Source organism: Vicugna pacos, chromosome 1 (assembly GCF_048564905.1).
Source record: "Vicugna pacos chromosome 1, VicPac4, whole genome shotgun sequence".
Lineage (NCBI taxonomy): Eukaryota > Metazoa > Chordata > Mammalia > Artiodactyla > Camelidae > Vicugna > Vicugna pacos.
The window spans coordinates 123,776,789-123,789,697 of record NC_132987.1 but is presented as its reverse complement, the minus strand read 5'-3'; the positions used below and the strand labels follow the sequence as shown (position 1 = coordinate 123,789,697).

The 12,909-nt window shown below is 65.3% G+C and overlaps 1 protein-coding gene across 4 annotated transcripts in view; it reads right to left on the bottom strand.

The window, feature by feature from the left end:
• Positions 1–1,360: 1,360 nt before the first annotated feature.
• Positions 1,361–12,909, bottom strand: part of COL18A1 (collagen type XVIII alpha 1 chain) — an 85,790-nt gene continuing 74,241 nt past the window's right edge. For 3 of the 4 annotated variants that reach the window (XM_072970409.1, XM_072970389.1, XM_072970403.1), the window contains 13 exons: positions 11,596–11,664; positions 10,990–11,032; positions 10,411–10,473; positions 6,739–6,782; positions 6,377–6,499; positions 5,680–5,833; positions 5,520–5,593; positions 5,023–5,154; positions 4,685–4,717; positions 3,295–3,540; positions 2,893–3,090; positions 2,652–2,767; positions 1,361–1,795 (listed from right to left, as the gene is read on the bottom strand). In XM_072970409.1, the coding sequence (XP_072826510.1) occupies positions 1,585–1,795; positions 2,652–2,767; positions 2,893–3,090; positions 3,295–3,540; positions 4,685–4,717; positions 5,023–5,154; positions 5,520–5,593; positions 5,680–5,833; positions 6,377–6,499; positions 6,739–6,782; positions 10,411–10,473; positions 10,990–11,032; positions 11,596–11,664 (1,506 nt within the window). In that variant the 3' untranslated portion in view covers positions 1,361–1,584. The remainder of the gene's footprint in view (positions 1,796–2,651; positions 2,768–2,892; positions 3,091–3,294; positions 3,541–4,684; positions 4,718–5,022; positions 5,155–5,519; positions 5,594–5,679; positions 5,834–6,376; positions 6,500–6,738; positions 6,783–10,410; positions 10,474–10,989; positions 11,033–11,595; positions 11,665–12,909) is intronic. The other variant, XM_072970395.1, reaches the window with a different exon arrangement.

Below are 12,909 nucleotides of genomic sequence, written 5' to 3'. Positions count from 1 at the left end.
GGGCTATCCGGGACAGAGGCTCCCGAGTTTTCGTGACATGAAAACTGCTTGCAAACCAAGCATCAGGGTAAACAGTCATTTTTATTTGGAGCCTGTTTGAAAACCACACACACAGTTAACAGGACCAGCCCCTCTAGTGTAGTCACAGTGCTCAGACAGCACAGCCTGGGCTCTGGCCACCCCACCAGCTCCCCCAGAGATGCCTACATGCACCCTAAAACGTCCCCTTCATTCTTCCCAAGAGAAGGACGACCACAAAGATTTTCCCGTCACGCTCGTACAGCAGTCGTGAGCAGGGGCCTGGGCACAAGCAGCTTTCACCCCGCCTGCACAGGGCCCACCCGCGGACGTGGCCCCATCCTGTCCCGGGCCAGCTTTGACCCCTCCGTGCAGCCTCGCCCGTCCTGAGGCTCCGCTGGGCAGGCCCAGGGGGCTGTGAGCCATGTCCAGGCGGGGCATGTGTGGCTGTCCCCTTTGTCTCTGAGGTTTTCTGAGCTCCGTGTCCTGCAGAGGTGAACCTGAGATGCTGGCGCCAAGCCCAACAGGGAGCGGTTTGGACCCAGGGCTTTGGGGGTGCCCGAGTTTGGCCCAGCTGGGCCCCAGGGTGTGCTCCTGAGGAAAGCTGGGCGGGCGCTGAGCTGGGGTCCTCGCCCTGGGGGAGGAGAGCTGTGTGTGAGGTCAGGGTGGGGCACTGCCACGCCCTCATTCACGGACCCTCCAAACTCCCTCAGCACAGCCAGGGTGGGGGGTCAGGTCCTTCACTGGGTGTGGCCACAGGGGTCACCCAAGAAGCCAGCATGGAAGAGAGGCCCGCAGACAGCCCCATGTGGCAGAGCTGCCCAGGGGACACACAGGCTCTGCTCCCAGCAGTGGGGGGGGGGCGCAGGGGTTGGAACCCGGGGTCAGCAGTGGGGCGTTGAACTACACGAGGCTAAGGAAAGGGGTCTGTCTTCCCTCACACGCAGTGACTGAGCTGTTCTGCCGCTTGTCAGCTGGGGAGGGAGGGAGGGCCCCTTCTCTGCTCCTGCACAGCTCCTGAGCCTGGTGGTGAGAGGGAGGAGGGGGCTGTGGGGCAGCTCCCAGCACCTCCTCACGGCTGTTCTGCAAACAGGCCTGAGATTTGTGCGTGAGGAGGAGGGCGGGACAGGATGCCTGGGGTGGCCGAGGGCCCTGCTGGGCACCCGGGAGGCCCTGGGAATACGCCTCCCTGGGCAGTAGGTTCGAGTCGGCCTCCTGCAGAGAGAGGGCCAGGTCTGCCCCTGGTCCAATTATGGCTCCACCAGCACCGAGGCCCCCGCGTGAGCAGCCTGGCCAGCTTGGGCAGGGCCCCGGGAGGGACGGAAGAGTCTTGGCACCAGGCTGTTTTAAACTTTTTAAAAAATACACTCTTTGGCTTCCTTTTATTTCTTGAGGATTACATGAAAGGTGAACCATACAGGGAAGTGTCCCAGCCAGGTCCCTTCCCTGGGAGCGCCGGTGAGGCTCCCTGCCCGGCCAGGGGGCACCTCCATGCTCCCGGCCTGCCGCCTGGCCTCCTCGCTGGCCATCTGTCTGTCCGTCCTGTCTGCGGAGCCAACAGAGGCCCTACTTGGAGGAGGTCATGAAGCTGTTCTCGATGCAGAGGACGACGAAGGCGTTGTGGCAGCCCGCGGCCTTCTGCTCCAGCAGCCGGCCCGCCAGCAGCGAGGAGGCCTGGCCGGTGGCCGTCCTGGCCTCGGTCCGCCACGTCTCGCAGTAGCTCTCGGTCAGCCGGCGCCCGCTGGGGTCCGAGCCATGCCACACGCTCTTCTGGGGCCTGCAAGATGCAAGGGCCTCCGTCTCACCTGGGCCTGCCCCTCCAGGGTGGAGGCCACCCTGGGCAGAAAGGGCGTCTCCCAAAGGTCGCGGTTTGGCTGGATGTAGGGACGGCGGGAGGGCAGGAACTCGAGTCAGGCCCCCTAGTCACTGGGCTCTGCCTCCCAGATCATTGCCCCTCCCCCGCCACTGTTTCCAGGCACAGCTTGGGGAGCAGGGCCCGGTAACCTCTATGCTGGCCCTCCCGGGCCGGGCAGCCTTGGCTTCAAGTGCCTATCCTTGATAGAGGCCACCAGGCAAGCCTCGGGTTCCCGCCTCCGACCAGCCCTTCAGACTGGGAGGCCCACAGCACGGCCCTGGGCAGTGCTTCTCTGGGAGGGCAGGACCACAGGCGTGTCCGACGCCCCGAGCTGACCCTGGTGTGGGGGAGCAGCTGCCCTCACACCTGCCAGCAGAGGGATGAGGGGGTGAAGCCGACTGCAGGGCACCTGGCCACTGCTGCCAGCACAGTCAGTGCGCGTGTTCCCTGACCTGTGAACAGCATCCGAGGGATCTGCACAAGTACCGTGTGGTGACGTTCACAGGACAGACAGGGGCTTGAGCCTGCCTCCCGGCAGCAGGCTGGGGCGCGTGCCGGAAGGCGGGCTAGGAAAGGTGTTTCGTACGACACCACGAGCAGCGCCCTTCACTCTCCCTCCTGCTCTCCCGGGTTCTCTCGTTGCTGAGTCTCAGCTGGGTACCAGGCGCCGGGTCAGCCCGGAGGCTCCAAGCCTCCAAAGCCAGCAGTGCCGTCCCTTTGCTCAGGGCTCTGGAGGTCCCGGGAGGCCCGAGCTGCTGTGCGCACACGGCGAACCTACCAGGCGGGGTGCTGCAGGACGTCTCGGCCGTCAAAAGAGAAGATGCGGGCGCCTGGCTTCAGCTGGCCCCCGGAGCCCGAGAACAAGGCCTCCCAGCTGGGAAACAGCGCCTCGTCCTATGGAGGGAAGTGGGGGCACCCACCTCTGGTCACCTCCACGTGGGGGCTCCGCGCGGTGCCCAGGGAGGGGTCCTAGGACCTGACCCCAGGCCTCTGGCCCAGCGGGGTCCCCGCACACCCACCCTGAGGTTGACGATGGGCACGGCTGCGCGGTCGGCGCGGCGCACGACGCTGTAGAGGTCCTGCAGCCGCGAGGACAGGAAGGCGCGGTAGGTGCCGGCCAGCCCCACAGCGCGCGCCTGCTGGAAGCACTGGAAGTCGGCCCCGCGGATGCCGCGCAGGCCGCCCGACTGCGGGCTGTTGAGCGCGACCAGGTGGAGCTGCAGGGAAGCCACGTGTCAGCCCTTGGCGGGTCTGTCTCCGCTCCACCGCCCCCGTCTCCCAGGACGCGAGCAGGGCTGGACCTCGGGGGCCGAGCCCGGCCCCAAAACCCTCCCCGGCTGCTCCGGGGTCTGGACTCTCCACCCCCAGCGCCATGCGGGCTAACAGGCTGGCCAGTGTGCACCCACCCGGGGGTCACTCACCACTGGCTGGAAGTCCTGGTGGGTGTGGGTGGGCGAGCCTGTGGGGTGTGCCGGCTGGCGGTGCATGTAGGAGCCGTGGTGCGGGGCTCCGGGGTAGGGCTGCGGGTCCGGCAGGCGCGGGGGCTTGGCTAGGGTGTCGTCTGCCCACCAAGGCCGCGCCGTCGGGTGAGGGAGCTCCCGGCGGGGGTACGGGTTGCCCTCATGCAGCTGCACCACTGGGGGCTGCAAGGCGGCCACCTCGTTGTCCTGCAGACGGAGAGGTGGACAGCGCCATGGGACCAGGCCTCCTGCACCCGCATTGGCCTCACAGGCGGCCTGTGGTGCCCGGCCCCGGTGCTCCCTGAATTCACCTGCGCCCTGGCTCGTGTGCCCGGGTGGGCACGGGCTGGACTGCAGGTGGGGAGCTGGGAGCTGTACCCTCAGACCCTGCGGGTGCCCGAGGGTTAAGGGGAGCCAGCCTGGGTCGGATGGCCCTCGGCTCAAGCAGCCTGGGTCCCTGGCCCCAGAAACAAGCTCCTCACCGTGGCCAAGGGGAACTCTGGGCCAACCGCGTCCCCCGGCCTCGTGGCCTCCTCCTGCTGCAGCCACGACACCCACAGACACGCCCTCAGCCGCGTTAGCCTTCACTCGTCCTCGCTTCAGACAGGTGGCCTCCACCCTTCCCGCCCCAGCCCCTGGGGCCGCCCCCCTCCCCACCCGGTCCTCCCCCCAGCACCCGCAGCCTCTGACACACCACGTGACTTCCTCCCCGTTACCTGCACACCTATTACCTGATACCTGTCACCTATTAAGAGCTTCTAACGTACCTTATGTACTTACATAAAGCGTTCACACTTACAAAGCTCCGTTACACTTTACACAATGTATTACCCACGTTCGTTCTCACCGTTAGTGCCCATTTTCCCCACACAGTGTCACCTCCGTGGGGCAGGGGCTTTGCCTGCTTCAGGCATGGCTCTACCCAGGCCTAGAAGGGTGCCCAGCAGACGGGAGGGGCCCAGGACCGCGTGCTGAGCGAGAGCGACCCCCCGGGCCCCGTGGGCAGGCCAGCTCACAGAGCCCCCGACGCCCACCACCCAGCCCGAGCCTCGCTCCCGAGTCGTCTGAGAAGTCGTGAACTCCACTCAGAGACGCCACAACAGTGGGATGTGACGCCTCCTTAGGGAAACCGGGACATCCCCAACACCCCCCCCCAGCACCCTGAAGGGTCCACCTCCAGGGGAGGGAAGGCAGGCCAGGGCTCAAGGGAGACGTGGCTTTGGGCCCAGTATCCTCTCGCCCAGGGAGGGCGATGAGTGTGTTCTGTGCACCCCTCTCCCCAGCAAGGCGCCCCACCCTGGCTGGGGGCTGCCCGCCTCCGATCCTTGTGGAAAGCAGGAAGGCTCCTTACCGTCCCACGCGGGAGGGGCGTGCGGGCCCCCAGCTGGAAGAGAACAGAGAGGGTCACCCCAGGACCTCTGGCCCAGCCAGCGCCACTTGCCCCTTCTGCTCCCCACGGGAGCCGGCGTGGCTGCGTCCCGGTGCCCCTGCCCGGCACTGGGTGCACGGTAAGTGCGGAGAGGCTGGCTGTCACGCTCGCCCAGGCTGCACCCCTCGCCCATGCGCGGGCCGCCCTCCTGGACGGCCGTCCTCTCTACCTCCCGTCTTCTCCGCACCCTGTGCCCCAGGAGCGAGGGTGGGAAGGTCCCCCCACTTCTACATGCAGGGGAAGCTCTGTCCACAACTCACCAGAACCTTCCGGAAGCCATTCCGGACCCGGACGTACAGCTCCTCCCTCTCAGCCACAAAGATGAGCCAGCCCTCCGGCACCTCGGGCACCTTGTCCAGCATGGTCTGGTACGTGGCCCAGACCCTCACCTGCTGGAAGCCCAGCCCAATGGGGTCCCTGCACAGAGGCGGCCCCTGGGCTCACGGGGGCGGGGACTGGCACAGGGACAAGGTCCTGACGGAGTGGGGGCACCTCCTGACGAGGGGCAGTCCTGAAGACCTCAGTGGTTCCTGCTTCCTTGCCAGGCTGCAGGCCCCCCGCCCCCATGTCCCTGGGCCTCTGCACGGTGGCCGCATCCATGGAGACACCCTCGCTTGCCCAGCTCAGACCCAGCCACCCCGGGCTCCCCACATCTGCTGTGGAAGCCACGTCTCAGGGCCCTTGTGCTCCACTCGCAGACTCCAAAGGGAGGCGGCGGGCGGTGAGGGTCCGACAGGCAGGAGAGGCAGGTGCTTACCCCAGAGGAGGCGCCCATGGAGCCCGGGGGGCCGGGGGGCCCAGGCGGGCCGGGGGGCCCGGGGACGCTGATAGCTGCGAGAGAGGGGCCAGAGGTGGGAAGGCTGGCCCGGCCAGACGAGGCTGGAGGCCAGGGCCCACCCCACCCCCGCCCAACTTACTCTGTCTGTAAGGGCCCGGGAAGGAGGGGGGTCCTGGGGGCCCTGGGGGCCCAGGGGGCCCGGGAGGCCCCTGGCGTCCCTCGTAGCCAATGCCAGGGGGCCCCTGAGGCCCAGGCGGGCCAGGCTGGCCTCGGACGCTCTCGCCCTTGGGACCCTGGGGTGGAAGACAAAACCCGCAGCACTGTCACCAAGTGGGCTGGGACAAGCAAGCTTAACGGTCTGGGCTGCACCTGCCACGAGCCCTGCAGGAGCACAGCCAAGCCCCGATCCCCTCCCTGCCCACACTGGGGCCTGGGATATCCGGCCTTCCCACCCCGCACGTCCTCTGCTAGGGCGGGACCCTGGGATGAAGAGGAGGGCAGCCCCCAACAGAGGCACAGCCCCAAGGGCCCTCCTCCTCCTCCACCTGCAGACGGAAGCTGGGCCTACAGTTCCCTGAACCCTCTCAGGACAGTGGGTCCCCCCGAGGGGGCTCGGTGGAGAGGCGCAGCAGCAGCAGGAGACAGGAGGCAGCCCCAGGGCGCCCGGTCTGGGGGGGAAGACACTGTGCCCCCGATGCGGGCAAAGAACCAGAAGGGGGACGCTCGGGGCCAGCTCGCAGGCGGACCTTCCCTGGCTCCACACCCCAGGGACGGGGCGCCGGCACAGGCCTGGGCCCGTGTGGGGGCGCCTGCGGGGGCCTGGGGCCCAGACTCACCGGAATCCCAGGGTGCCCTGGCGGGCCGGGGGGGCCAGGCACGCTGGAGCCGAAGAAGCCACCGCCCCCGGGCTCGCCTCTCTCCCCTTTCTGTCCGGCGACCCCGCGGTCACCCTTCTCCCCCTGTGGGTGGAAGTGCTCGTCAGGGACAGCCCAGCTCCCTCTGTCGGCGTGGGCAGGGGCAGGCTGGACCCCACGGGGCGAGGGCGAGGGCGAGGCGGCTGGAAGCTCCTGCAGCCCAGGCCTGGCCAGCCGTGCGGGACCCCTCGGCCTCCCAGTCTTCCGCCACATCAGCCGCGCTTCCGAAAGACTGGCCCTCCGGGGCCCGCGCCGGGCTCAGCCTCAGCCCGGGTGCCACCCACCTTCCACTCAGCGCCCAGCGGCAGCAGGTCCAGCGGGAACTGCCCTGCAGGGGGGAGATTTGGGGTGGGGCCTCGGTGAGGTGCCCTCCTCACCGCCTCGTCCACCAACGCCCCCACGTTTACCTGAATCTCCGTTTTTCTCTGTAATTCCCGCATTTCTGCATAGAGATCCCCTGCGTACTTTGTTACACTTACTCCCCGCTACTTGGTATTTTTTGGTGTTTCTGTTAATGGTGACTTCTTTGTTTTGGTTTTATAACGGACACTGCCCCCATTTACACAGGGGAACACAGTGAACAACTTACATTTACTGTGAAATGACCCCATGGACACACACACAAACAAGATAAAAATGTCTCCTTCCGCACGAGACGCCGCCTACAGTGTCATGTCAGCTGCTTCTGCTTCTTGTAACTGGACGTCGCTGCCTTTGGCCCCTTCACCCAGCACCTCGCCTCTGGGAACCGCCTCATCTTTTTCCAAATGGTGTCTTTTTCAAATCATCGTTTGTTTTACGACTGGCATTGCTTTTTGTGAACTGTCCTGTGACCCTGCAAAACTGATTCAGTAATTCTAACCATTTATCTGCACATCGCTTCAGGTGGCTGACGTTCACAAAGGTGTCGTCTGTGAGAACACTGGGTTTGTCTTCCTCCCCACCCCGCGGGCTGGCTGGCCCTGCACCCGCGGTGGCCACCGGCCGTCCCGCCTCGGGCCGCAGGCCACGGGGAGCTGGCGTCTTTCCTTCATCAGTCCCACAGGAGGGGCGGTGGTGTTACCCATCTTTCCACGGACCTAACGTTTGATTTTTTTGCATTCTTGACATTTCCTATATGCACCATCTTCATTCACTTCTGATCTCCACGGCCTCTCCTGTCTGTTTTCGTGGAGTTAGATCCGTTTTCCACCCTCCTGAGTCGGGTACTTACAAGCTCAGGCCACATAACGCCGCGACCTTGTAAACAAAGAGCCACAACTCGCGCTCCCTCCAGGTGGGGGCGCGACCTGGGCTCACCCTCCTCCCACGACCTTTCCCCAGAGACCTGACAAAGGTGCAGGCTGGACCACTGGCGGAGGAGACCGCTGCGGGCCGGGGGCCTGGGGAGCCCCACTCGGAGCTCCGCCTCGGCTGTCCCAGGGAACCCCATGCCCGCCCAGGGCCCGCCCAGCTCGCGTGCCGTGGCCAGGGGCTCCATCCTGGGTCCTTTGAAGGAGCAAGACGACCCCACTGCCACTGTGGGCCAGAGTGAGGGCTGAGACCCTGGCCGCACCCTCACCCTTGGACACGCCCTTGTCCTTCGCTCCGCTTCCAGGTCCCACGGTAGTCTCCTCGCCCGCAGGTGCCTGTCTGGTGGGCACGTCCCACATGTGTTTGATGCTGGTTTCCTGCACTGTCCCTCGTGGAACGACAGGCTCTGGGACGTGCCCTGTGCCCGGCGCGAGCCCTGGACCCCTGTGTGGGCGCCGGGGCTGGAGGCCCAGGTGTCACCTGCTCTTCAGATCCTCCACCTGCCGACTGACCCGTCCTTTAGTCCGCTGCCCTCACTTTCAGAGAGCCGGGTTACAACGCCCTCCTCATGCATGACTTGTGTGTTCTTCCTTTCGCTTTTGTGTCTTGAAGCCGTGTTGTTAGCGGCATACACACTTAGCACTGCTGTGCTTTTCTGGTGGGTTGACCCCTTCACCATCATGGGCTTTAAAAAATTCCTGGCAACAACTCCTGTCTCAAGATACAGTTGACTGATGTCTCCGGAGCACACACAGGTGCACATGCAAGCACACGCTCACACTCACAAGTTCACACACACCATTTACACACACACAGGCACACGCCCACGCCTACTCACACAGACACGCGCACATACACGTTCAGACACATGTTCATACACACACACAGGCACATGCTCTCACGTTCGTGCACACTCATACGTTTACACACTCACACGCCGGCACACATTCATACGCATTCTCACACAGGCTCCCTTCTCATCAGATTAGTCACCCCCTTCGCCCTCCTCTCGTGTCCTTACTGGGGCGGGGGGGAGTGTCCTGTAAGCAGCACGCAGTTTTGTCTTTGCCCTGCTGACGACATTTGTCCTCTAGAAGGAGCAGCAGCCGGCTCACGCGGAACCTGCCCACTCACAGGTCTGGGTTCATCAGCCACCTCGCTCCCCGTCTTCTGTTTGCTCCACCCGCTGTGCTCCTCTCCCTCCCCTTTCTTGCCGTCTTAGACTCAGTTTTCCCTACGCTGCTCTTCCTCCCCACTGGGGGCACACTCCTCCCCTCCTTGGCTGGTCCCGGAAGGGACAGGTGCGACCCTGACTCGGGTCTGATGTAGTGAGGGTTTCTGCCTGTTTGAGGCGTGGCCGGGGTCTCGGGGATCCGGCCTCCCGCCGCGTTGCTGAGCAGGGCCACAGGGTCGCCCTCTCCCTCCCGCTAGCCCGCCCCTGCGTCATCTCACCACCTCCTTCTCCCGAGGGCCCTCGCTGTCCCCTTCCAGGCTGGCGTCCTGGCACGGCCCCCTGGCTGCCCACCTCCTCGTCCCTCAGAAGGATGTTTTCCCTGCACGTGGAATTCTGAGCGAACAGTCACCGCCGCTGGCCCGCAGCTTCATGCCCTGGCACCCCTCGCCCTCGTGAGCGAGCAGCTGTTGGTTGTGCTGACTCTGCATGAGGGGCTCCTGGGCTCTCTCCTCAGGATTGGAAAGCTCGGCCCCGATGCTCTTCTGTCTCACCCGCCCGGCCTGTCCTCACGCTGGGACCGTCTGACCTCCGCCAGCTGGTCCCACCTCCCTGAGCGTCACGACTCTGTGCTGGCCCCTCCCCTCCTCGGTCCTGCCCCACTGCCTGGAGTCACCCCGAAGCCTCGCATCCAGAGCAGCAGTTTTCAGTCCTGGAGTCAGGCCCGACTCCTCCCCACGGGCTGCAGCTCCTCGCGGCTGTGCCTGTCGCTCGCTTATGTCTGAATGTCACTGCCGTGTAGAGTCCGAAGACTCCGTCCGCTGGGGTCCCAGGGGGTGCCCCCCCCGCCCCACTTATTAATTATATGAGATCCTAGGCCCTGGAGGAGCGCAGCTCCCTCGAGCAAAGGGTTTGTTTCTGCTTCCAGCTGCCCGGAGGGAAAACGAGGCTTCGGGCCTGCCTGCTGGTCTCTTGGGGCCGCCCCAGCTCTGGGTGCAGCCCCCGCCCCCCGGAGGCCGCGGGCCTCGGCCACGCTCTAGTCGGGGGTCTGTGTAGTCAAGCTCCTCCCCGGGTCCTGCCCGGCCAGTGCTCACCGGCAGCAGAGGCAGGATTCAGTGGGGGACCCCTGCCACCTCAGGGAGCATCCGAGGTGCTGGGAGTCGATCCCGAAGCCCCGGCCCAACAAGGCCCCTGCGCGGCCCGTGGGGAGGGATGGGCGTCCTGGACCTGCGACACACGGGGTGTCTGGTCTCCTCTGGGAGGCACACCCTGGGGCCGAGCCCTGCCTCCGGGAGGGGCGACGGGACACCCTGCCCGTCATCACCTCAGCCCCAGCCCTGGCCCCAAGGCTGTGGGGCCACCAGCACGTCAGGTCCCCGTGAGCCCGGAAGGGGCCTCCTTCGTCCAGGAGGTGGGCAGGCAGCCACAAACGCAGCCCCACAGGCCCTTGGTGTCGCAGCCCATCACCCAGGGCCACCCCCAGCACTCTCACCTGGGGGTCCGGGAGGGCCCACTTCTCCTCTGTCACCCTTCGGTCCAGGGGGCCCCTGGTATCCTGGAGGAACAGACACCCCAGTGCCTGTTACTCGAAGTGTGACAGGGCCTCCGGGACAAGCCCCCCTGCCCTCACGCACCCCCGACCCTGTGGGCACTGTGGGCACGGTGGGCCTGGACCAGGGAGGGGGCGGCATGCGAGCTCAGGGACGCTCAGAATCAGAGCTCACGACCAGCAGAAGTGCCCATGGCTGCGCCCCAAGGGCTGCAGCCTCTGCTCCCACAGGCCAGGCCACTCCAGCAAGGGGCTCGGACAGCAGGAGGGGCTGTTCCTGCCCCTGCTTGGACAAGGAGCTGGGGCTGGGCTGTGGATGGCAAGTGGGTGGCCGTTCAGTGTCTACTCCCGTTCATGGTTTGGCCTCCTGGAAGGCGGTGCTGTGAGGAACCTGGAGACCCAGCAATGGGGGCTGAGATCAACTGGGATTGGGGTGCCTGGGCCACCAGGGGCTTCAAGTCCTGGATCCGAGCTGTGGTCAGAAGGGCAGACCTTCCCTCTCCAGGCCCCAGGAGCCCTCACCTGGCAATCCTGGGGGTCCAGGGCGGCCAGACTCCACGAATGCCTGTGAAGACAGGCCAGAACTGGTTGCTGAGAAACGCCTTGAAGAGTAAGGCCACTGCCCACCCAAGGGTCTCTGTGCCCAGATGCCCCCAGCAACCTCTGCAAGGCCACACGGGCACCTCCCACCCCGCCAGTGCCCTGCCCCCCAAGACAAGGGAACAGGGAAGGGGAGGGAGAGGATGAAGGGGTTTGGAGTCGGCAGCCCTGGTCACGATATGACCTGCCCCATGTGGTCACTTCTTGTCACTGAGCCCTGTGACACAAGTGTCCATCCCCAGGAGCCCATAAAGCACTCCCTGCACAGCCTTCACCCCCTGGGGGCTTGTCTTTGAACCAGCTGCCCACCAGCTGCAGCCCACAGGCCCCACCACCCCTCCCAGAGGCAGGTAGCCACACATGCAGCCCCACCAGCCCTTGGTGTCGCAGGGATGCAGGCAGGGACGCAGAAGCCAGGGCTCGGCTGCCCCTGCCTGGGGGGTCGGCCCTCCTGGGGTCAGCGGAGGGGACAGAGGGCTGTTCTCCAAGGGCCCTGGCAACGAGTGTGGGGAGGGCGTGGAGACTTACGTTGCTGTCATAGACAGGAGTCCCGGGGGGGCCCGGGGGCCCTGGGGGCCCAGGTGGGCCAGGCGGACCCTGCGCAGGGGGAAGAGAAAGCTCCGGTCAGTCACGTTCACAGCCAGGCCATCGACACTGCCCAGGATGGCAGGCACGGGCATCCGCGCTTCTGGCAATCACAGCAAAATCAGAAAACAAAAAATCGAGGCTGCATCCAGTTTACTCTGTGGTCACGGGCTCCCCGAAGACAGAGCTGTCCCCTTCCCACTCCCAGATCAGAGTCGGCTCAAAATGTCCCGAGGGAGGCAGGCAGGAGGCCATCTGGGCTGGACGCGGCCTCGAACACGGCTCGTGTGGCTCCTGACTGCCAGCTGGGGGAAGGTCAGCTGCGTGTTTCCAAGGTAAGAGGGAGCCCAGGGGGCCAGCGCTCGCAGGCTTTCCGCGTGGGTGCGTGGATCCCACGGGAACTCCACCAGTCATTCATCGCTCATGGAAAGAGGGACAGCTGGATTCAGGTCGTGTCAGAACTCCTTGCTCTGAAAGTAACGGCTTACCCGACGAAGAACCAGCACGTGTGATGGAAGGTGCCATGGGAAACATGGCCCTGGGACCTCCCCTTCCCTCATGGTACTCGCTCTCCAGGCCCCTGGGCACCTTCACTGCCCACCTGCCCTGTGTCCACTCCCCACGGTGTTGTCCACTGAGGCCAAGGAGGCAGAACGGAGGCGGGAGCTCAGGCCCATGAAGGAGCCAGTCCCAGAGGACGTGCGCACAAGCAGCCTTTCACGCTCCGCCGTCACAACACAGAACTGCAGGAAGGATTCGAGACCCCATCTTCTGCTTGACGAAAGTGGCCTAGTCTATCTCCATCTCAGAACTGTACAAAATGCTGCTTTCCATCGAATTTTCATGAAATGACAGCCCAGATTCAGTCCACCAGGAGGAGGGCAGCCCCGGTGAAGGACCAGCAGTGACGGAAGTACCGGAGAGCCCGGCCTGCAACGCCAACCTCAGGACCCCGCATTGCTGGGGGCTGGGCGGGAGGGGGGCCGGGGGAAAAGGCTCAGGGACTGGCGGGTGGGCCCGCGGGGCACCTGGAGGGGGCATCCTGAGTCTGGCCAGCGCCGTCTCGGGGGGAGGTGGTAACGGGTGTCTCATCCGCTAATGTTAGCAAACAAAGACCCTCAGCTCAAGGGTGCAGTCACCGCAACTTACAGGCGGTGGAGGGGATCGCCCCACAGGCAGACGGCTCCCACCCCAGCGCCCACGCGCGCGTGTGCACGTATGTATGTGTGCACATGTGTACAAGCGCGTGGGGCCTGC